We start from the raw sequence: 21,108 nt of genomic DNA on the forward strand, positions 1-21,108 counted from the left end.
TGCAGCACTCGAATTCCCAGTGGATGCCCTAAGGCTCCAGCCTCACCAGCCTTTCCCAGGAGGAGCTCTGAATGCTAATCCCCAGCTCAGAGCTGTTCACCACAAGACTCCAGCACTCCCCTTATCAGGGAACACAGAGGCAAAGAGATCACACAGCTGGTACTTCCAGCTTATTTCTTCAGGGGGTTGAAGCTGCTTTTTAAAGAGGTTTGGAGAAAATAAACACAGAAATGGAAACACAAGACCAGCAATTCATCTCCAGTGTTTGGTCCATGTGGCTGATTTAAAGCTTGAAGTGTGTTTAAGTTGGAGATGCTTGACATGAGCCCTGCCAGCTTCATCTCAGAGCCTGAACGGGTCAAGATCCTTGAACCCTCCATGTTTTGCAAAAGTGCCCCCATTAATCCTAATGCAGTTTCCTGGCAGAGGATCCTATCCATCCCTGCTATCTGCAGGAAGCCCAATGCCCAGTGCCCTAAATGCACTCCCATTTACAGACTGGTGATCAAACTCCCTGCCACAGCCCCTGCCTGTGCACTCCATCTCCCCATTAATAAAGATTGCTGCTCATTAACCTTTTAGGATGTGCATAACAAAATATTTCTGACCACTCAAGTTCCTATCACACAAAGCTTGTGCCTCAGCAGCTGCAATCCCCAGCTTCCCAAATCCTTATTTTCCCCATGCATCAGATACTCTGATGGAATTTCAGTGCCAGGCTTTCCCCACTCCCACAGTTCCTGAGACTTCCTTCCTCCAAGGCACAACTTCTCCCCTATTTATGAGCTCCATGATCCCTGCTGCAAATAAAACCAACAACCCTGGAAAAGCTGCTATTCCAAGCACACCCACCTGGCCAGGTCAGTGATTCCAGTGTAGCCAGATTGTTTCCAAGCCTTTTCCATCCCTCATGGCACCTGCTTTCCCTTGGCTGAGACTGATGCCATCAGCTGAGTCTTCTCCCTCCCACCACAGAGATGCTGCCTGGGGTCCAGGCTGTGACAGGCTGTCCTGGGAGGTTATGGGATCTCCATCCTTGGAGATTTCCCAGGTTTCCCTGGATGTGACCAGGAGAAACTGGCTCAACACGGGAATCAGCCTTGCTTGGAGCAGGAGGGTCAGAGAAGGACCCTTCCCTTCCAAAACCAGTTTGGTTTTTGGATTCTGTCAGTCAGATTTGCAAGAGCCACAGGGGTTTTTGTTCAGATTTCTTTGCAGCTGTTTTCTCCCACCTTCCACACATTCAAACACCACACAAAGAACCCTTCTGGATCACCATTCCTTCCCCTGCTGCCTCTACCCTCAACACCTCTGCTCCCAGCCTTCCAACCACCACCCCTCCTTCCTCAGCACTTCAAGCTCCAAGGTTACTTGCCCCTATTCCCCCTCTTTCTGGGCTGTCCTCGAGGGCTGCAGCAGATTCTCCTGGTCCAGGGTAATGCCTGGCACAGGCACAGAAAGGATACTGTCTTCTCTACTTTTGTCTTGTGTGCTTTCCATCCCAGGCAAGGCAGCTGCCACGCGTCGGAAAAGCTGCAAAGAACCACACAGGGAACAGATGAAAACAGCTCCCCCAGCTGAGACAGTTCAAACAATGATTCAACACATCCCCCAGCACTATTTACACTGCTCAGCCCCAAAATCCTGACACCAAATAGAACCTTTATTCCTACTAAAGGGCAAAGCACAGCTCCTGTTAGTGGAGATCAGCAAAGCTCTGCAAATGGGATGGGTGGGATCCAGCATTTCACCTCACACTTGTCATGGGTGTCCACAGACCCCAATAACCTCCCTGTGGCAGATGGGAATCAGATTTTCCCAGCTCCCCAGAGGATTACAGAGCAGCATGGACATGCTGATGAAGGCAAACACACCATCCAGGAGCCTGTCACCACATCAGCCAAGATGACACACATGGAAGAGTGTAAAAAAAGGGGATGTATGGAAAGGATTTCTTCCAAGCCTCACCCATCTGTGGCTCAGGCTCCTATGAAAAGACAAAGGAATGTGCCCAAACCTAATCCTCATCTTTTGGGGCCCACTCCACGGTTATCATGTGTCCATACTCAGGGCATAAAGCACAGAACAAATGCATCCAAAGCCTCTCACTTGAACACCACCTCCACTTTCCCAGCAGGGTCTGAGCTCCAAACTCTTCTTATTCCACTCAAAGGAGGAGAGATGGAATGGGACCCATTCCCTCCCCTGCATTTCCTACCCTTGCCCCTGAGGTTCAGAGCTGTAATTCCCACCACAGGGAATCCCCAGCCCCTTGGGGGAGGACCTGGAGATGTGCCCATATCAGTGCAGAACACCCCTGCACAGGAAGCTCTCCATCCATCCATCCATCCATCCATCCATCCATCCATCCATCCATCCATCCATCCATCCATCCATCCATCCATCCATCCATCCAGAGTTCCCAGAGCACTCCCAGGGCCATGCAGGAGTCCCTCACCAGTGCTGCAGGGCTGATGTCAGGCCTGGCATGTTCCACTCCTGCACATTTTCCTGCCTCTCCTCAAATGACACAAAGCTAAACCACTTATTCCCAGTGACCCACTTTCCACAGAAAACCCAGCCAAGCCCCTGCCAGCCTGTTTACATCAGGAATGTGGGTGCCTGAGCAGCCCAGTCCCTGCCCAAGGGCTTTCCCCACCTTGGTGTCCCAACCATGCTGGAGAGACAATTAATATTTTGTTGTCCTGACAGCCCCCTCCAAGCTCACCATGAGCAAGCCCCCAAGTCTGTCTGGGATCTCTTGGCAGGAATCTGGCACACACACTGGAATCTGGCCAAGGACAGAGGTATGAGAAGCCCAAACTTGATGGAACTCCCTAATTTCAGCCAACATTTCCAAAGTAAAAAAGCTTAGTACATGCCCCTCTGTATTTCTGTGAACCTTTCCCATTAACCTGGACCTTCCATCCTCCCTGAAAACCTCAGGGAAATCCTCACAGGCCAAACAGGAAGTAACAAAATTCCAGATGCTAAACTCTCCCTAAATCAATAGCAGCAATGCCCACACAGAGGAAGGGTGAGGAGTCTTTAAAAAATCCTCAGCTGATGGAACCAACTGGAATTTAAGGCACACTGCTGACAGAAAGGCTGCTTAAAATACAGTAATCCTTTCTTTACATTAAGACCAGGAATAAAATGATGCTTTTAGCAGTATTTCTCCCCTAAATTATTGGACTAAAAATAGGAATTTGGCAACTAAGAAAAAACAACTTTATTTCTTATTAACCTTCTGCTTATCAGCCCCAGCATATGTGAATAAATCCAATTAGGGAAACTTCCTGATGGTTGGAAAGCAGCCTTCCCACAGGGCCCTCTGAGCTTCCTGGTGCTGTCAGCCCCGAGCCAGTGTGTGTCTGTACACACATGTACATGTTTAAATGTTTGTGTGGGTATAAAAACACAAGTATTGATGAGCATCCAGGACTCTTCTTCCAAGGCAGGAGTGAAATGCAGCAGCTGAAAGACTAAAAGCCACACAAACTCTCTTTCAGCGTTCAACTCTGCAATCTGCTTCCTGAGAAAAACTCTGGAAAAAAGCCTCATCTCACCATCAGTTTCAAGTCATTTGCCAAACTGTGCCTTTCCTGCTACTCCAGCCAATAAATCCCAACAGATCACAAAGGACTTGCAGGCACAAACCAGTTTTCAGCCACACTCCAGCAGCAATATGGAAAGGACAGGAGGATCACTGCCCAGATGGAAAATCCAGGCAAGAAACCTGTTCCCCAACAGCAAGGCAAACAAAAATCTTTCCCTAATTCTCATTCTCTGCAACTCTGAGGATCATTCTCTCCCATCAGATGGGTAAGAATCAGGAGACAGGAGAGAGAGCCCAGCTCTGTGAGAACAGGGTCACAGAGGGGCTGTGCTCAGAGAGCTGCTGCCGTGAGAAAGTTCCTCTGCCAAGGACCACACTCATGCCCTGGCTCTTCAGGGAGTGTGCCAGGTACTGCTGGAGGGAGGAACTCAAGGGCTCTCCCTCCCCTCTCTTTCTACAAGGCAGCAAAATGAACCCTGACATATTCTGGGCATGAAATGCAGGACTAACAATAAGATTCCCTGCAATAGGGACTGCTGAGACAGAGCAGGAATTGCCAAGTCTTTTAAAGCTCATTCAGGGCTGACAGAATGAATCACAGACTGCAGCTCTCTGCATTAAAGGAGCAAGTTATCTACTTCTCTTCTCCAGCTTAAGGCTCCCCTGGCAATCAGTCTTTGCAGGATCCAAAAGCTAATCTTTTCCCCTCTGCTGCATCAGTTTAACCCCACAATAACACTAGCACCACTTTCATTCCCTAATATCCACCCATTTCTCCTTCAACACCCCCTGCCCAAAGCCAGAAGGAACAGGAAGTGTGAAGGACCTTGGGGACTGCAAACAGCTCTGCAGTCACAGATCCAAGAGCAGCCAGAGTGAGGTGCCATCCTCAGAGCTCTTCCCTTTTCCTGACACAGGCAAGGCAGACAAAGCCTGGCAGCAGCACAGTCCCCTCTGCTTCTCTGCTGGGAGAAGAGCTGGCAGTACTGGAAAAGACTGACACAGATGCTGTTGGAAGTAGAGAGCATCTCACCTGCTGGGGTCCCAGCACAAAGCCAGGCCCTCTGGATCTTTCTCTTATCCAGAAAGGATGGCCCTGAAGCTAAAAGCAGCAAGGACAAAAGGCCCCTGGATTCCCACTGATGAGGAGCAGCTGGAAAAGTCACAGCCATTCCCTCCCTGAGCAGGACAAGAAATTCAGCTGTTTCTGGATGAAAATTCTGTATGAAGATTGATGTAGACAGTGATTGTGTTCCAGGATCAAAATATATTGTGGAGAGGAGTTACCAGTTATGGAAAGGTCAAATTTGCAATCAGCTTATTAAGATTTTACACAGGTTATGGGAAGGGGATCCATTCTGCAGTTGTACTTTCCCATTTCACTGGGAGAGAATTTATTGCTAAGTTACTAAAATAAATTCACACAATTTAATAGAGAAGCTGCAAGGAAACAGGGAACTATCTAAGTGGTGGTATTAAAAGCCTTATCCTTTGATAACTGCTTGAACAACTACTTATTAAACTCATAAAAAACGAGAGTTACAAATATTCTAGGACATAGAACAGCTTTGAAATCCTTGAGCATCCCAGTCCACACCTGCAGCACGTGGATCAAAACTTGTAAGAAAAATCCATTTTTAATTCCTTCTCAATTTCCACTCATGTCATTGCACAGCATCAAATGCTCAGGTTCCAGCTGGCCCTGAAAGCCACAACTCCCTCACAGGCTTGGCTACAAAACCTCTGGAAACATGGCAGGGCACAGAAACTCCCTCAAGGAAAGGAGGAGTGTGGATTTCCATCATCATCATCATCACTCAGTGAGAGGCAACTGCTCTCAGTGCACACCCCCAGGTCTAAGCACTCATTACAGACTGCAGCACAGAATCCAAACCCTGATTACAAGGCAGGCTCTGTTGTGGCAGGATAATTGGGGGACCCTGGAAGCCAGCATGCCCATGGTGGGTGATGCAGTGAAGCAGCTCTGAGTTAACACTGCTATAATTATCCCATTACATAGGGAATCATTTTCTTACTTAGAGACAAAGTCAAGGGACATTTTAATAACAGACTCTTTAGTCCTGTCTAGAACATGAAGTAGTTCATAATCCTATTTTATTACTCCTGGTAGCCTTCTGCACAGAAACCATTTCTGTAACTACATATATAAAATATACATGGAATGTCATCCACACACATAGAATCCCTGATGGTTTGGGTGGGAAAGGACCTTAAAGCCCATCCAGTGCCACCCCCTGCCATGGGCAGGGACACCTCCCACTATCCCAGTCTGCTCCCAGTCCTGTTCACCTAGCCTTGGACATCCCCAGGGATCCAGGGACAGCCACAGCTGCTCTGGGCACCTGTGCCAGGGCTGCCCACCCTCACAGAGCACAACTCCTGCCCAATATCCCATCTAACCCTGCCCTCTGGGAAGCCATTCCCCTTTAGCCCTGGCAGGGCTCTGAGGTGTCCCTGGATCCTTCTCCTCTCCAGGTGAGCTCCCCCAGCTCTGGAGCAGCTCTGTGCCTCCTCTGGACTCTCTCCAGCAGCTCCACATCCTTCTATTCCTGGGGGACAGGGAGCTGAACACAGTATTCCACACGTGTGCTTGCTCTGTGGAGACACCCATGAATTTAAGTCTTCTCCAGGTCTGAATTTAAAGAGCCACAGCTCATCTCAGGACATAAACCCTCATTATTCTGCAGTTCCATCAGTTCAAAAGACCTTTCACTGCTTTCCCCAATTCAAAAGCAACTCATCATCTACTAGAAATAAATAGCTCTGGCTGTCCAGGAACATTTGCTGGCACTTCCAGTGCCTCCCAACAGAGTACAAACAGCAGTTGCTCTGTCTCCCAGTGCACTGGAAGCATTTGAAGCCACCATGCTCCTCCTTCACTGGTTTGTTTCATTCAGTGAAACAGAATTTCAAACAGTCCTCAGACCTGTGATTCCCCAACCTTGCGTCTCAGTCTCAGTCTAAACAGTAAATCTGGATTACCAAAACCCCAGAAGGTGTGATTGTGTACTCACAAAGCTTCTTCCATAATTCCTCTGTTATGTAAGGGGAAGGAAGTCCCAAATCATGTGGTCAGAGATCCCTGAGAACCTCCAACAATTCAGCTCTGAGGTGCTGCTTGCTGAGTGTGGACTACAATTCCCACTGGCCCCCTCTGCCAACGCTTCCCAAGATCCAGGGTGTGTTAACAGCAGACACTCACCTGTTTTACATTGTATCCTGCTTTTGCACTAGTTTCAATGAACATTACATTCAACTCTTTGGCTTTCCTTTCTCCTTCCTCAATGGACACTTGTCTGGGGAAGAAAACAGAGTTAGGGAAAAAAAACCAAAACCTGGGAAAATATCTTAACAATTAATATTTATTATACTTTAAAAAAAACCTGTAAGTGATTTATCTGAAAACTCTTAAAGGCTTTTTTTCCTGCATGGAATGCACAGCTGCTGACAGGTTCACTTCACTTCCATGGCACACCAGGCTCCCAAAGCAGAACTCAGCATTCCATCAAAACAGCCAAGTGTTCAGCCCCAAACCCCTGTCCTGGAAGCTGTACTTTAATGTCTGAACAACTAGCAGTCACAGTCCCAAAATAATCATCAAAACCAAACTGCTTTAACAAAGGTCCAAGTATAACCCTCCCTCATATGGGAGGAATTTTGTCCTGTTTTTCCCTGGATACGTGTTTCACCCACTAAGCAGAACATTATTAAGAATAAATATTTGTAACCAGTTTATTCATTCACTGCTGTGGGCTGCAGCCAGCAATCCCTTCTCTCCTGACATCTGTACAAGATGGTGATGGTTTTTTAACTCATCCACAGCACCGTGACCGAAATTTGGCTCAGCCAAAAGAAAGAGGGTTTAAAATTGAGATTTCTCAAGTCACAGCAGAAAAAAACCCCAACATTTAATTGCACTCCTTAAAAAAAGAGCACAATGTATGAAAGCTGGATTACTCCTGCATACCTCTTATCTGCTAGATCTGTTTTATTTCCCACCAGCATGATGATGACGTCGCTGCCCCGTTCCGTTCTGACATCATCGATCCACTTTGTGGTTTGCTGGAAGGAGTTTACATCTAGCAGAGAACAGTGGAGAGGGTTATCACTGCAGGTGCCCCTCACAGCTCACCAGGAAATACATCTGGGCTTGGAAAGAAAAGCTCCATATTCTGTGGAGTCGGCGGAGGAGGGTGATGAAGAATCAGCGAGTGAAAGCCTGAATCTGCCCCACTAAAGGACATGGAAACTCTGGCATTCATTTCACATGGGCAATCCTTCATTACAGCTGGGTTCAAAGCCAGGGAGGGAACTGAGTCCACCTATAATTTGGTTTTGGCAGCACCTAAAATGAAAAGTCTTATCGCTGTGTTTCAGTTCCTTATTTTTTAGTTCAACGTCAAGTATTTTTTAAAGGATTAATTTTTGCACTCTACACTGCTCGTGCCTTGTGCACCTTACAGAGGTTCCTACAGTTCCACTGCTTCTCAAAACCCTCAATCCCAACCTTGCATTCTGTACTCCTGAATAAGTCACTTCTTATTTTCTCTAGGGTATCCCAGGGTTATACAACACAGCAGCAATTCCCGTGGCACTGAACACCTGCCTTCAAAACAATTTCTAAATCTTTACATAAAACCAGAAGCTGAAATTTAACCTCTTCACAGGCACTTAATGTTACATCCTTAAAAGCTGCAAGGTAAGAATTCCAGACTGTGTGATGCTAGAGAAATTGCATCCCACAGGGAAAAAGGAGGTGGAGGGAATCTGCCACAGAGCTCAGCATTTGCCTGTTAGTGACACAAAGAGCATCTGAGCAGCCAAAGTAGTTTCAGTACTCAAAAAGGGAGGGGGGCTCTGCAGCAGTTCTTGAAAAGTATTGATTTTTTTTTTTTTTTTAATGGCTTCAACTGCAAAGTAATATATTGTGTGCTAGACAGCCAAGACTTGATCACTTGCCAGTCTTAATTCTCTTTACTGCTTGGCAATATTGAATCTGCTGGGTCAGGAAAAAATTCAGAGTTCACAGCTAGCTTGTAATTTTAGCTCAAAGGAAAGTGCCATTTTTAACAATTAGAGCTTTTCTAGATAAAGCCCCTATTCCTGGCTGTAATCTTCTAGTACTTACAAATCAAAGGACAAGAACTTATGCATTTGTGTAGAATTAGGCCATTGTTCTCAGTCAATTCTGGTTTAGAACTGAAATTGTCTGAAGGTTTAGATCCCCTAAAATAGAATTTCTGCTCTTTGCCAGTGCAGGAGCTGCTAAGTTAAGGGATGTCTGGACTGAGGGGAGGGACAGAAGGAGCAGGGCTGAAGAAGCACTAATATTTTAGTTGACAAAAATGTACATACCTTAGTAAGAAATGAAAGAGCAATTGTTAAAGGGTAAGGGCTGAGTGGTAAGTTTTACATCTTGCAGCACGTGAGAGTGGCTGATTCCAAGGAAAATGTGATGTTAATGCGTTCTCCCCACCAGCCCGTGCCCAGATTTCATTTGGTGGGGGAGGGAGAATGAAGACCAAAGACCAAAAGTCACAGTGACGTTATGACCAAAAGGCAGATGGAAGAGTGCAACGAGAGCAGGCAGGACTCGAGGAGTGAAGAAAATGGGATGGGGAAGGGTTAAAATGGTATTTGTGAGACAGTTGATACATCACAACAGCAGCAACCAGGGGGCTTGTGTGAAACAAGCAGAGAAACCACGTTTTTGTCATGCCAGCACGAAGCCCAAGCAGATGATGACGTGAGAGGACATGCAAAGCTAAGCTAGAGGATGAAAAGGGCAGAGTATTAGAAATGCAGAATTCCCCCCACTCACTTGTGATATCATAAACAACAACTGCAACAGTGGAGTCACGAATGTAGCTAGGAATCAAGCTCCTGAACCGCTCTTGACCTGCTGTGTCCCATAATTGCAACCGTACCTAACAAAATCAGTCAAACAAGCAAGAAAAATAAGAAAGGAGGTCAAAGGCAGTGCAAAATACCTACTTGTGATATCGTAAACTACTACAGCAGCAGCAGAGTCACGGATGTAACTGGGAATGAGGCTACGGAAACGTTCCTGACCCGCAGTATCCCACAGCTGCAACCTGATCTGTGGGTGGGAGAAAATTAAAAAAGCCAAACTGCCACTAAAAATGAAAGAGTAAAGAAATGCTTTACTTTTGTTGTTGTTGGTTTTTTTCCAGAAAAAAGCTAAATGAAAAGGATAAAGTCATGCAGGAGGTGCCTGGGGATTGGGAGCAGTAGGACACTGTCTCCTTACAGCAATCTCTCCTGAGGGGGATAGCAGCCAAACTGGGGGGGTGCAGCTTCCCAAAAAATGCTTCCCTTCCAAAAGGGGAGGAATGGAATGGCTCAGCTACCAGACTGAGAGGACCAACAAGAAAGCTACAGCTGCAGTGATGGAATCACCATCCCTGGAGGTGTTCAAAAGTGAGGGTTAGAGGTGGCCTTGGCAGAGCTGGGGAATGGTTGGACTTGATCTTGGAGGGCTTTTCCAGCCTCAGTGATCCTGTGAAATGTTCACCTGCAGTTCTCCCTACACCAGAGATTCATGCTCTGCTCTCCTTCCTCAGGACTCACACAGCCAGCCTCCAGCAGCATGAAGGATGGCTGTGGTGGAAAAGCTACTCATGTCAGCTTTTCAAGGATAAAATGCTCGTTATAACTCTAAACTGCAAAGTAACATGCACAGAGAGGCTCAATGGCTCTTACCAGCAAGGTTCTGGAAGAAAAGGCAAGACACACTAAAAGCAACATGTATGGCAAGGTGTGCAAGAGCCAGTTTGGCCATGGAAAGCACATTTCTTCCCTCAAGCACTTCTGATCCAATCCCATTTATTGGGAGTTTATCCAGTACCACAAGCTCCTGCAGCACTGCAGTTTTGTTTCTGCAAATAGCTCAACTGAGGCTGAATTTCTTAATTAAGAATCTGAGCTCATTTTAAACCACAGCTTTGCTTGCACAGAGCAGTGATTTCACTTGATGAGCTAAAGCTGCACCAAGCAAGGAAACGAGTCTCATTTGTCAACTCATCAGAGGCCACCTTCTTCTTAAACAAGGAGTATTAAAAAGATGGAGCCAGCAGTTAACTGGCCACATCTGACAATTTGTATTTTACCTTTCTGTCTTGTGGCATCAAAAGCTGAAGGGGTTAAGCATGGCTCCCCTTCCTCCAAACTCCCACCATCATTCACCCCTCAAATTATCTGTACCATCTCTTTCCTCCTAGAGGATGACACTGAAGCATCTTGTGCCCTTCCCAAACTGCACCTGAGAGCCCTGCACACACAAACCCAATGATGATTCCCATTCCCCACTGCTGTGTCTCCAGAGCACTTGTCATTCTGGAAGCAGCTGGGAGATGAAGGCTCAGCCTGTGCTTCTGAGTGATCTCAGAAGTGTGGGCTGCACAAAACCAGATGCTGGTCCTCATTCCTATTGCTCACAGAGAAAAGCAACAAAATCTTACTCACTGTTCGATCCTCCAAGTACATGGTTTTAGATAAGAAGTCAATGCCAATTGTTGCCTGTAAAGAGATGAGAAGAGCTCTTATAAAAATGTCAGAACACCTGCAGTGTGAAAATCATTTCAGAGTAGCAGCAGCAGCTGCAAGAAAAACAGGTTGAGTTTCTGATTTTTAATATACAGCTTGATCAATAAGCAACTTGTTTAATGTATCCACGACCAGAACAATTCCTTAAAGTTCCTTAAGCTTGACTTCAGTTCATGCACATTGACAGTTTAATCCACACATTTATTTGGGTAGAGGCAGGGATTTTTATGCCTGTGACAAACTGGTGTCCTCCAGCTCAACCAGGATATGTGGGCACACTGTCTTCTTCCCAACTGCCAAATATCTCCACGGATCTCCACTTTTCCAGAATCACTCCTGGTAAAATAAACACCTCCAATCACAAGGTTTTATTCCAGGTGTTTGGGTTTCTGACAGTACAGCAAGTTCTTACTGATAAGCCAGAGGGACACAGCTGAATTCCTCTCATCCAGCAGTGAGCAGAAGGAATCCAATGCACGGCACGGATTTTATTAAATGGCAGCTTTCTATTTTTAACAGCTGAACATAAAAGCCCCATGTTCAAATGATAGGTTTCAGAAAAATATGCATTCAAAATCTGCCAGAAATGTCCAGAACAAGCAGCTTGTCCCTGAACTCGCCTCCTGCTGCAGTTACCCATGATCAGGGTGTGGTGTGCACTGCCATTAAACACTGGCCTCTCAGGGTCTCCAGAGAATCCTGGGCATCCAAAAATGCCTGCTTTGAGTTGAAACCAACAGGCAGTGTGATTTTTGCCAATTTCCTGAAGCTTTTGTGACTGATTCCTTCTTCCAGCAACAGCACAATAAGAGGTATGGCCCCACCTCAGTCACAACTCCAGGAAAATCAAGGAGTTTGGATTAATGGCTCTGACCCAAGTCCACTAACACCCAAACTGGGCAGGCAGCACTGATGCCTAAATCCAAGTTATCTTGGAAGCCCTTAGAATTTCTCACTGCTCTAAGTGCCACTCACTGACTTTGCAATCATTTAATGTATTACACCAGACCACTTTTCCATGGTGACATCCATATCATCCTAAAGCACACAAGGTGTGTGTTCCTCCTCAAGGAAAAACTGGAACACAAACTCAATAAGGAAAAGGAGTAGTCCTAAAAGAAAAGTGCTGTGGGAGGGAAAAAATCCCATGTTAACTAAGAGACCAGCCTTCAGTGTCCATGTAATTACAGTGGGGGAATCTGTGGGGATGCTGGCTGCCTTGGGAGCAGTGACTGTGCTCCAGCCCTCCCACATGTGCACACCTGGCTCTTCCCTCAGCCCAGGGACACCTTCCCAGATCCTTTTCCTAGCAGCAGCAAGGAGGAATTACTGAAGGAGGCAGGAGGGAAATCTCTCCATTCAGAGAGATCCTTGGGTAGACACTGAGGAACAGGAGAATCACAACATTTTCCTTTTTTTTTTCTTCTTTTTTCTATTACTTCCTTCCCCCACCTCCCTAAATAAACCATCCCAGGCACCAGGGAACAGATTTTTCTCAGTTTCATGTATCCAGAACATCAGCAACTGCAACCAAGTCATGAAACATGTTCTGCTTGGAGGAGACACACTTCAGGAAACTGAGGTACTTTTATATCTCACCACATCTTGAGCTCATGCTGGGAGTGGGCAACACTGACTTTGTAGAACTGTTTTCTAAACATTCTGAATTTTTCCTTTTTTTTTTTTCCATTTTGTATTATTTTATAGCTTGCTGCTTAAGAGAACTGGGTACCTGTTATGTTATCCACACACAGGGATTAGATCTGTGATGGTCTGGTAGGAAATGGTGGGAAAAAAAAATTCCCTGGCTGTGCCTTGGGTATTCCCTTAGAACCACAGCTCATGCTGCTGCAAGCAGCAGGTAAACTCCTGGAGCAGAATCCAGCCCAGAAGTGCCACTCTGGCAGGTGGTAAAATTAAGATTTCACAATTGGGAGTTCCATGGTCAGTGCCTCAACTTGTCTGGAATGACTTTTCCTGCAATGGAAGACACAGAAGCAGAGGAGTCTTACACAAGATAAAAACATGGATTTTTACCTGGTAGGTGTTGTCAAAGCTGTCATACATGAACCTGGTGATCAAGGAAGTCTTCCCCACTAAAAGGAGGAAAAAAAAAACCAAAATATGGATTCAAAGACCAATTCCAGAGCAAGTTTTAAACAAGTGATTTTAAAATGGTTTACTGTGTCCAAAAGATCCACAGTGTGCACTTAAACAAGAGCAGTTATTTGACTTTACACTTTTTTTCCCCTGTATCATTCCCAAGCATCAATTTTACTCTTAAATATTTGTGATTTGAGATGAAAATTACTTTAATTGCTCTGTTTTCTACCAAATCATTCAATAATTGTAGTTGAATTGAATTAATTTGACAGCCCCCATAAGTAATTATTAGCAACAAAAACCTCTTCTCACTCATAGAACTTAGGAATTATTCACTTTCAGACCCCACCATCCTCACAACACTTATTTTATGCTCTTCTCAGACCAACAACGGAGCAGAGCTAGACCAAAACCTAACTCACACTTTATAGGATCATTCTATGACTTCTGGGGTGAGCTCTGGGAGGTTTTGTTTGTTTTAGATCTTAACAGAAGATCTACAAAATCTCCAGTATCCCAATTAAGCAGCATTCTCATCTTCAGTTAACTCTGAAAAAGGGCTAAACAAACAGGAACCCAGCAGACAGCCTTGGAGAGATGAGATTTTCCCAAGTCAGTATCTCAATTCCCATGTGAATTTCTAATGTATTCTGCTCTGGAGGCAGAATCAGGTTTCCCACGAAGTTAAAAAGCTGCCTTGACAAAGGTAAAGCAAATATTCCCTTCACTGAGCAGGTTTTTGGAAGCAGTGCATCCCAGATGGGAATGATTCCTGAATCCCTGACTCAGATTGGTCCCATGGATGTGCTGAACAGCTGTGAGGGGAGCAGGGATTCACTGCAGCCCCAGTGACAATCCTCAGGAGACACACACAGTGTGTCCCTTCCCCAACCCCTTCCCACTGCAGCACAGAATCCCAGGAATTGATCTGCAGCATCACAAACAAGCTGCCTTTCCTCACATGGCCACTGATGCAAACAGCCACATTTAACTCCTCACGGGTCCAATCTCCCCCAGGAAATTATCTGCTTTGGCACTCACGACCCCTGAAGGACAATGAAGTGTTCCAGAAAATATTTTCCTTCTAAGTGACATGTCTTGAATGGGATCTGTCCACAAATCATAAAATATGAAAATATTCTGTTTATTCCTGAAGCCTCCTGATCCCATCTTCACTCATTTCACCAAAAGAGGGGTGAAATAAGGTACAGCTTGGCTTGTTTATATTTAAATATCTGCCTCAACCAACATTTGGAGAGATCATCTTAATGGACTTAGTTCCAAGACATTTCTTCTCTGAACAGACCCAGGTTTATGTTGGCAGGCACCAGATCAAGATGGTATTAACACCAACTGCTCACAGTTTTAATTCCATGAATACTGAGGCATTGCTGTTCCTCCTTTTAAAAAACCCAAAGTCACTCCTTTTAGAAATCCTGGCAGGAATGAAAGCCCACAGTTCCCAATGTATCTCTAATTTCTGTTCTGCATTGCTGGCTGTATGTTTCTCCAATTCCCAGAAGGCATTAATTTGGGAGTGATTGCAGGCAAGGGAAAGGACAGACTCAGAATTCAAATTCATTTTGGAAAATGCCCTCAGCAGGGAGAAGCAGAACAAGGTAATACACAGAGACAAGAACAACCAGCTGCTTAAAATCCAGATGGGAAACAACTGGATAAATAATCCAGGGGTTATAGCCCAAGGAACAGATAAGACACTCAAGACTTCAGCTTTGTTTCATTTAGATGTTGGTCTGGGTTTTTTTGGTTTTTTTTTTAATTTAGTGAGTTAATTTAATCTCCAGGAAAAATTTCCACACACAAGTACATCCAGGGCAGCATTAGTCAGCAATGCAATATCCTTTAGGCCAAAATATTCCTGGTATGCTGCTGGAACAACTCCAAGACAAAGGTCAATATTGCATGCTTGGAGGGACAGAGGTGGGGGAGGAAATGCTGGGAATGGGGTTTGCTTTGGCTGGACACACTGACAGCTCTGCTACAGGAAGCCAGGTAAAGTCTCAAACAATTCAGGAGCTGAGAAGGAACTTTTTGGCAGAAAAAACAGGCAGCTTGCAGAGTTCACAGCAAGCAGCTGAAAGGTGAGGGGAAGAAGTGACTTACTGCTCAGGAAAAGTTGTCTCCAGCCACTTTTCCCTCTGCAGATCAAGATCTAGCAGCTAACAGCTGAGTCCAACCACTATCTGAGCAGGAAGGGCAAAGAACTGGGAAATAGAGGCAATTAAACCTCAAAATAACTTATTCAGCTGGGCAGTGGATTCTCCTCCCCTCCTTGGCACACAGAGCTACCAGATATCATTCCATTCTAGGAATTTACACCCAAGGCACCTGAGAATCTTTTGAAGAGGAGGGAAGCCAAGGAAATAAGTGATCAACCAAAGAAACCATTTGCTTCAAAATCAAACCTGGACCTTTTTCTGTCATTAAGAGGCTGAACAGTGGCTTCACCAGATGAGTTCTTGGCTCCTTGAACTTTCCATCCAGCATCAATCCCCACATCAAACAGCTCCTAATCATGCCTAGACACTATTGCTCAAGTGATTGCTGTGCTTATAAAATCCTAGAAGGTTTGGGGTGGAAGGAACCTTGAAGACCAGCTCATTCCAACCCTGTGCCATGAGCAGGGACACCTTCCACTGTCCCAGGCTGCTCCAAGCCTTGCCCAGCCTGGCCTTGGGCACTGCCAGGGATCCAGGGGCAGCCACAGCTGCTCTGGGCACCTGTGCCAGCCCTGCCCACCCTCATGGGAACAATTCCTGCCCAATATCCACCCAGCCCTGCTCTCTGCCAGTGGGAGCCATTCCCTGTGTCCTGTCCCTCCATCCCTTGTTCCCAGTCCCTCTCCAGCTCTCCTGGAGCCCCTTTAGGCCATGGAAGGGACTCTGAGTTCTCCCTGGAGCCTTCTCTTCTCCAAGTGAATATTCCCAGCTCTCCCAGCCTCCAGAGCACCTTCTATCATCTAATTATCAATGTACACTTCTGAAGGGGTCCCACTCCAACAGGCATTTTTAAGCTCAGATCTGACTTGCTTAGAGGGTTTTCTCTGCTGGATCAGCTGTGGAAGAATCTGGAACTGGTGGCTCCCACCATGAACTGGCTGCTCACCTCATTCACATGAATTCTGGAAGGCTGCAGCATTTTCATATGTTCTGGGACAAGAAGTAGTTGGCTGTTCTGATATATAAAATTGGGAAACTCCTAAGAGGAAAGGTTAGATCACTGGTTCAGCACAGAAACCAGCAGATGCCCAAACACCAACACCCTCCTGAATCAGCAACTGAATCATGGCAGCAAACAGCCAAACATGACTGAGGGAGAAGCCAGGACCTTGTGAGGCTCCTGTCAGTGGAATTGTCATGAACCAGGAGGGGCTAAATTCCAAGGCTTCATCTCAGGGAGTCACCCTGCTGGATCCCTTTGTCTGGGAGCCCTGAGGCAGTGCCTGGCAGGGATTTCAGTGGGAATGCAGCTGCAGGGTGCAATCAATACGCTGATCTCGTGCTCCAGCACTTTGATCTGACAGCAGCTGCTGGAGAGATTCCAAGGTCGTTCCAGCTGATTCTTGCTGCCTTTTCCCAGCTCCTGGGCAGATCTGTGTGTCCAGCAGCAGCCCCCAGGACTGACACTGATGGATGGGGGGCTCAGCAGCACTGTGCTCTAACGAGGCACCGGGGAGGAGGGCACAGACCCACTGGATAACACAAATCACCTCCCTGCCAGCACTGCATTAGGAGGTCATTTGTTGCCAGAGTCTGCAAAGGGCTCAGGCAGGAGTGACCTGCAAGGAAAAGCAGTTGGGATTGTGCCACCTGGACCGTGTGATGCACGAGAAGCAGGTCTGACATCCCCCTCAGGGTTTCCTAGGTGTATCATACTAGAGACTGACATCTTGTGCAAGCATTCTTCTGGAGAATTTATCCACATTTAGATCGCTGACTTCATCCTAGTGCTTCATCACCCATCAGGAAAAAAAGCCCAAGAAACATCTTGAAAGCAAAACAACCTTAAAAGTAATCAACATGTCCAGCCTATTCAACTAGAAAGCTGCACTTGGCCTCTCCCAGCTCTCAGAAGCAGCCTTGGCAAAGAGATCCAACCTGCTGAAAGCCAGAGGTAAAGGGAGGAAGATGAGGAAAGCCTTCTCCTCACATAAGCAGATAACTCACAGTGTAATCCCAAAATTTCACTTGTCCTTTGCCTCCTTTCAGATTTGATTGAAGGATAAGCCCCAGTGACACTACAACCTTCTTTCATAGATAAGCTCACCTCAAAATCTTCTATTTTGCTGGGGAAAAAAAAAAAAAAACCAAAACAACCCAAGGCACCAAAAGGAAAAGCATCGCTAAGAACAACATACTAAATTATGAATGTCTCAAAACCATTTTTAGATTTGTGTTTAAAAGGAAGCCCCAAAAGGCAGATGCACAGAGTTGACTATAAATTATCTGTATCAGCCAGTAAGAATATTTTTAGGTATGTCATTCCCAGCACTGGAAACAGAAATGCTGTATTAAAGTGATTAAAGCAGCTTCTTTAAAATATAACAAAAACACTCCCCATCCTCCTCTGTGCTTCACTGTCAAACTATGGAAATTTCACCTGGTTGCCTCAAAGCAAGAAACAAAACTCATTCATTATCCAGCAGACTGCATTCACCCAAGGAATTCTCAGTCAGGGGAAGTCTGTCCCAGTCACAGGGAGGAACTCAGAGGATGGAATCCAGTCTAGTCCCAGGGAGCAGAGGCAAAAGCCACAGCTGAGGAGGATGCTTGCTCTAATTAAAGGATTTTTTACCCTGATTTTTTGTCTATTGTCAAGCCTATTTTCCATTTTATTCTGCCATTTCTTTCCAGATGGGAGATGAGATCAGACCAAAGGACCACCTGAACCAATTCCTTACAGTTTTAAGTCCTCAACACATTTTTTTAAAAATCATGAAAAAATAAAAATAGTAGAAAGCCTGCAAAACATAAACCTTCTTGAAATCCATGTGTGGACCCCTCTAAGTAGTATAAACAAAATCATTTAAACAGGCCCTTTTAAGATAATTTATTCCCAGCCTAGTTAAAGATCTAGGTTATAAGCTATACTGTGGTCCTATTATACAGATGTGCTTCTTTAAAATGGAATTTAAGACTCTGTTTAGGAAGTTAATGTAGAATATCCAGCGAGTTACAGGGACACAAGACCCAGAAAAACGTGGAACAATTCAGGTTTGTTTTACACTGTCTTTGGAATTCAAGAGATGCTCTACCTATATGCTTATATATATATTGTTTTTATTCCTCCCAGAGAACAAGTCACCTTCTACCTGCTACAAAACAGCCCCCACATGGCAAACCTCAGCCCCAAAATAAGCAAAACCTTCCAAGAACTTACACACAGAACCTGCTCCAACCTGCTCTGAACCTCCTCCAATGAAAAACAGCCACAAACTGCTGGCAGCAGTTTGCCCATGATTGTAAGGGAAAGGAGCACAGACAGCAGAGCAACCACCTCCAAAAAAGGGGGTTTTGGCACTTATTTATGGAGGTTTTATGGCACCCTACCTCGAAAAGGAACTCTAGAAAGGCAGACACAATCAATAACAATGTCAAACAACTGCAGCTGGCCTTTTTAGGCCAATGAATCCCTGCCAATCCTTCATTTCTTTTCAGGTCACCACCACAACACAGCTTTTATTTTGCCTTTTAATTAAAAGCACTACTGAAAACTGTTTGATATAGTCCTGGATCAATTACTTTGGCTTCAGGGATTGCTGGCAGCCTGGAGCTCTGAGTTTGAGAATTGCTGGCCTGTACCCACAGAGAAGAGGGGAAAACACACAGAAACCCAGGGACTGGCAGTGGAGGATTGCCATAGTCCAATTCCATTCCCAGAGCAGCCTGTTCAGCCTTGGTGAACTACAGGGAAAGGTGGACTTGGCCTTTTCCTATTTTCCATTTCTCAGCCAGCAGTTGACAAAGCTGTAAGAAGTAACTCCTCACAGAGATAACCACAGTTATTCCAAGACTACTTACAGTAGAAATAATCAAAATTAAAATCTACAGCAAGTGACCAGAGAACAAGAGAGACTTGTGGAAGCTCAAGGTAATCCTGAAGCATGTGGATGTCCTGGAAGTGTCCAAGGCCAGGCTGGACAGGGCTTGGGATAGTGGAAGGTGTCCCTGCCCATGGCAGGGGTAGGAAGGGATGGGCTTTAAGGTCCCTTCCAACCCAAACTGTCCTGGGATTCTGTGATTAGTGGGAGAATGTTGAGCACCTTATTTTTTTATTTTTTTTTCCCAAACCCAGTTTTAACCCCTTTCCAGATGATCAGTAATAGCACTGTCCCAGTGCTCCATCCAAAATGAGGATGAATTTAATGAGATGCAACATGTGATCAATGAACCAATGGAATAACTACATTGCCTCCTTCCTCTGCCCTCTATACACAGCTCTGAGTCTTTTAAAGGACTGAGAGATCCTGAACAAAAAGTTGATTATTTGCTCATTGTAAATTCAATTTCCCTAGTCCTCAAAAAGATTCTATCTGGACTGGACTTTTCAAAGCAAGAGGAGAGAGAGTTTTATTAGAGCTGAAGGTGGCGAGACGAGTTTTACTCATTTAATGAAGGAAGAAACAACATGGCCAGAATTTTGCCACTGCTGAGGAAATTTCCATTTTCCTTTTACCCTGTGACAATCAGGTGCCTTGAACCTCAGTCAGCCCTTTGTGATGGAAGAATTTCAGCAAAACATTTTAAAGCCTTTACATCCCAGCAACTTCCCAAAGCAGAAAGTGTGACATCAGCCTTTAGCTCCCCAGCACTGGTAAAAAAAAAGCTGCACTTAGCAAACTGGAACAGACCCTAAGCCAGGGAGAGGAGCCTAAATGGATGGTGGGAAGTGTACATGAATATTTATGAGTGTCTGGTGCAGAGCAGCAGGAAGGGAAGCATGGAGTGGAGTGAACTGGCATGATGTAACAGGGAATAACAAGGAATGACACCTACCCAGCAGATGAACACACAGAAAGCTGTTCTGGGAAGGGCTGGGATCATCTGCAGCTCGTTCCCATGTGCTGCAAGAATGGGGACACAAAGGAAGGAGCCAGGCTCTTTGCACAGCAGCACCATTTTAAACTCTTAAGGATGTGAAAAAAGCTGCGGTGATCCTGCATTTCACATGCTTTTTCTTCCCAAGACAGAGGGTGTAACTCGATTTTCCTAAGAGTTACAGCAAAAAAAAAAATCTGCTTTATTTGTTACTCAGCCCTTCTCCCTGGCCACCACCAAAGGTTCATTTGTAATGGCTTCTAAAAGAAATTCATAACACTCATTTCAAGCCATGCCAAAAATTAAGTTTCACACTCGTTTGGGATCGTGTTTAAAGATCTGCCCTTGCTACTGAGAAGCAAATAAGAAACAAAACTTTGTTACAACCCAGTTGTCATCAGAGCAAAGGGGTTTTAGTTCCAGTCAATCTCTCTGGGCAATAATCCATGGAAACAAGAGCTTTCACGCCTGCCCCTTCCTGTCAGGCATTTCCATCATTTACAAAAAGGGACCAATTACTCCCTTATCTACAACAACCAGTAATCAAATGATTAACACTTCAGTAACTGCCTTATAAAAAAGATGACTATGAAAATATGTGTTAGCCTGAGAAGCTCATTAATTCTCATTCATTCTCTTTGGGCACCTCAGAGCATGTTCACAGTGCTGTTTTCCACAATAACTCATCCAAGACAGAGGGAAAGGGAGGCTGATGCACTTTTCTGACCTAGAAAGTGGTTTTTTCCCAGGGTGTTGCTGACAGCAGTGCCCAGCAAGGCCCATAACTCCACTCCCCAACTT

General features: G+C 45.4%; 1 protein-coding gene across 2 annotated transcripts in view; it reads right to left on the minus strand.

Moving 5' to 3' along the window:
* Positions 1 to 21,108, minus strand: part of RAB6A (RAB6A, member RAS oncogene family) — a 39,701-nt gene that overhangs the window by 2,702 nt on the left and 15,891 nt on the right. The window contains exons 2-7 of one of the 2 annotated variants that reach the window (XM_079321667.1): positions 13,184 to 13,242; positions 11,066 to 11,119; positions 9,402 to 9,507; positions 7,548 to 7,659; positions 6,783 to 6,876; positions 1,467 to 1,533 (exon numbers count right to left, since the gene is read on the minus strand). In XM_079321667.1, coding sequence (XP_079177793.1) covers positions 1,467 to 1,533; positions 6,783 to 6,876; positions 7,548 to 7,659; positions 9,402 to 9,507; positions 11,066 to 11,119; positions 13,184 to 13,242 — 492 coding nt within the window. Of the gene's footprint in view, positions 1 to 1,466; positions 1,534 to 6,782; positions 6,877 to 7,547; positions 7,660 to 9,401; positions 9,508 to 9,574; positions 9,681 to 11,065; positions 11,120 to 13,183; positions 13,243 to 21,108 lie in introns of both variants that reach the window. The other variant, XM_079321666.1, reaches the window with a different exon arrangement.

This window comes from Erithacus rubecula, assembly GCF_903797595.1.
Source record: "Erithacus rubecula genome assembly, chromosome: 1".
NCBI classification, from domain to species: Eukaryota; Metazoa; Chordata; class Aves; order Passeriformes; family Muscicapidae; genus Erithacus; species Erithacus rubecula.